A 3234-nucleotide genomic window follows, 5' to 3' on the forward strand; every position below is an offset into this window, starting at 1 on the left:
TCTCACTCGTGTCAACTAGCTCCAGTTACGTGTGAACCAAGGAAAAGTCAACTACTCCTCACGCTCCATTATCGTTGGCCAATTACCAAACACTCTCTCTCTATGTATCTTTATATTTTTTTTTCTCTCTCTCTCTATATATATAGCCCCGGAGCCCTTTTCCTCAATCACTAACAGCTATTTATATTCTGAGTGGCTGAAACTAATCCCACACTCTCTCTCTCTCTCAGCCAAATTTCTCCTATTTCTCTCTCTCTCTCTAAGGATCACATACTAACAATCTCTCTACTTTCTCTGTCTAAGAAAAATCGGAAGGAAAGAGAAACAAAGTTGCCAGAGAAGATTGAAGAAGACCTGAAAATGCAGTGTAGTTCAGTTCTCTCACACTCTCCGAGTTTCAACACTTACTCTTCGAGAAAATTTGCAGAGTTCAGAGCCAAATCAGAGTCTGAAGTTGATGAATGTCAAGAAAGCAAAAAAGAAGAGGATGATTTTGAGTTCACTTTTGTTTGCAGGAAATTCGATTCGTCTCCGGCCGATGAGATCTTTTCCAACGGCCAGATTAGGCCCATTTTTCCAATCTTCAACAGAGACAACTCACTGTACCACCCACTGTTAGGTGATGTTGACAATGGGAATTCCGGTAACTCTAAGCCTCCGACTCGGTCCACTCGGTTTCCTCTGAGGAAACTTTTGACCGACGAGCACGATTCCTCGTCGTGTTCGTCGTCGGAGGCCGATGAGCTGGACGGAGCTCCACCGGGAACGTACTGTGTCTGGACCCCGAAAGTGGCAGCTGGGGCCGAGGGGTCGCCGGAGAGGTGGAAGAAGAGCAGTTCGATGGGAACGTTGAAACGGTGGAAGTTTCGAGACCTTCTCCGCCGGAGCAACAGCGACGGCAAGAACGCTTTCGTCTTTTTGACTACTTCGAATGTGAATGTGAATGGGAGTGAGAAGAAGAGGGACGAGAAGATTGTTGAGAAAGGCGCGAGGGAGGCGTATTCGAAGTTTGCTGGAAAAGTGACGGCGAAGAGAGTCGCCGGTGGAAAGGGTGGACTGGTGGCGGCCGCACACGAAGCTCATTACACGAAGAAGGGAGCCGTGAAGGAGGCAGATCGACGGCGGTCGTTCCTTCCCTACAGGGAAGATCTAGTTGGGTTCTTTGCTAACGTGAACGGGTTGAGCAGGAATCTCCACCCCTTCTAATAGCTTTGTTATTACGTACAAATACATATTATTAATGTATACAAATATTTATAAAAGTATAAATAACAAATTATGTTTTGTGTGGACATCAGTAATTGTGTGACAATATTTACCTATTCATTAATAAGTGTATAGTCTTTATTGATGAATGATGTGTTCCAACGAGAGATTAACACATCTTCTTAAACTGTAAAATTAGAAGAAAAAATAAATTAATAAATGGATACAGCCGAACAGCTTAGACATCTATCCTACGTTGGCATGGTAGTGTTGAATAAATCCATCCTACTATACATCTAGAAAATTTTGTGAGGGCCACTATTTAATTTGTGGAGATAAATTTATATAGTGAGTCTATTTTTATAATTTCAAAGTGGTTTAAAATTTATAATATAAAATGCAAAATAAATAAATAAATAAAAATTAAGTGGGTGTGAATTGTAATTTTAGTGGGGGCATTTTCATAAATTCTTAAAAATTGAAGCATAAAATGCCAAAAAAAAAAATTCAGTGGGGGCATCTTCATAAATTTAAAAAAATTTAAGGTATAAAATGAAAATATTAAAAATCCAGTAAGGGCATCCGTGCCTGTTCTTATCAGTCTCTGTCTTTCATTCTCCACAAGAAGGTATTAGACCAAGTTAGTGGTGTTACGAGGGCATTCCTTTGGACTGGTCATGATATGACGAGAACTAGTGCAAAAGTATCATGGTAAGGGGATTGCAGGCCCAAGGAATATGGTGGGTTGGGCTTTCCAGACCTTGCTAATAGAGTTATCAGGGACAAATCTAAGAAGTTTTGTGTGGTGGGGAGGGGGGAGGGGGAGATTTTAGGGGGAAACATAAATATTTCATAGGTATATAATTGGAAGAAAAAAAATAGCGGTATATAATGATAAAAAAACAAAGTATTTCAGATTATGGTCTTCATGGGTTCACAAGTATTTCATTAAAACAAAGTGCTTTCGGACTATTAAGCCTTCCTTTCTCAGTTTTGGATTTTGGAGAAGGCTATTGAAAATCAAGGACATGGCTAGGGGTCTCATAAGCAGGCACAGACCCAACATAGGACCAGTGATTTTTTATACTTTTAGTTTATACCTCAATTTTTTAAAAAAATTTGAAGATGCCCCCACTAAAATTATAATTTGCCCCCACTGGATTTTTTTTTTATTTTTTATTTTTATTTTTTTTAATACATTTTATACTTCAAATGTTTAAGAATTTATGAAGACAACTCCATTAAAATTACAATTCACTCCCACTATTATTATTATTATTATTATTATTATTATTATTATTTTGCATTTTGTACTTTAAATTTTTGAAAATTTAAGAAGAAAACTGATAAATGTTCAAATATTGCACATTTTAGCACCAAAATTAAGGTATTTTAGTCCTTTAATCTATTCGTATTTTCCTGTTTTAGTTCTAATTTGTGTTTTTATCGATTTCAGGTTAATAAGGTTCAAACGGGTTAATTTCGGTCCATTAAGGTCTTTTTGGAATCAAACTAAGTCTTAGTGAGAAGCTGGAGCAAAATGAGGCTGATGTTGAAAACTACTTGCTCTGAACGATTGAACCCTGAACGATCGAGATCTGAACAATCGAGCTCTGAACGATCGAACCTTTTGATCTTATCCTTATAACTACTTTTGTCCTTATCCCCATAAATATCTCAGCCTTTGTCCTTATCCACATTATGCGCCGACATGCTATGATCGATCGAACCACAGCTCTGATCGATCAAGCAAGCTCTGAACGATCAAACCATACCTGTGAATGATCGTGCTGAAAGTAGTTTTAATTTCAGTTCGGGCTTAAACGTTATAGACGAGGGGGCTATGGGTTTGGACCATTTTTGGGCATATTTCTGACTTATTTCGGACTCTTAGGGCCACATATAAAAGGCCAATTGAACCATTTGTAAAAGGGGGTTTCTATTTTTACATTGTAATTCATTGTAATAGTTAGTTTTTTCTCTCTAGAAAAGTTAGAGATTAGAGTTAGAAGAAAATGGGAAGTGGAG

The 3234-nt window shown here is 38.0% G+C and overlaps 1 protein-coding gene across 1 annotated transcript; it reads left to right on the plus strand.

The window, feature by feature from the left end:
- The first annotated feature begins 360 nt into the window (after window positions 1-360).
- LOC132280842 (uncharacterized) lies at window positions 361-1206 on the plus strand. The gene has a single exon (XM_059782600.1). It carries the CDS (start codon window positions 361-363, stop codon window positions 1204-1206), a length of 846 nt encoding a protein of 281 aa, XP_059638583.1.
- Window positions 1207-3234: the final 2028 nt, after the last annotated feature.

Source organism: Cornus florida, unplaced genomic scaffold (genome assembly GCF_030987335.1).
Source record: "Cornus florida cultivar Cherokee Brave unplaced genomic scaffold, ASM3098733v1 CherokeeBrave_3.0.0_Hap2_Chr11, whole genome shotgun sequence".
NCBI lineage: Eukaryota > Viridiplantae > Streptophyta > Magnoliopsida > Cornales > Cornaceae > Cornus > Cornus florida.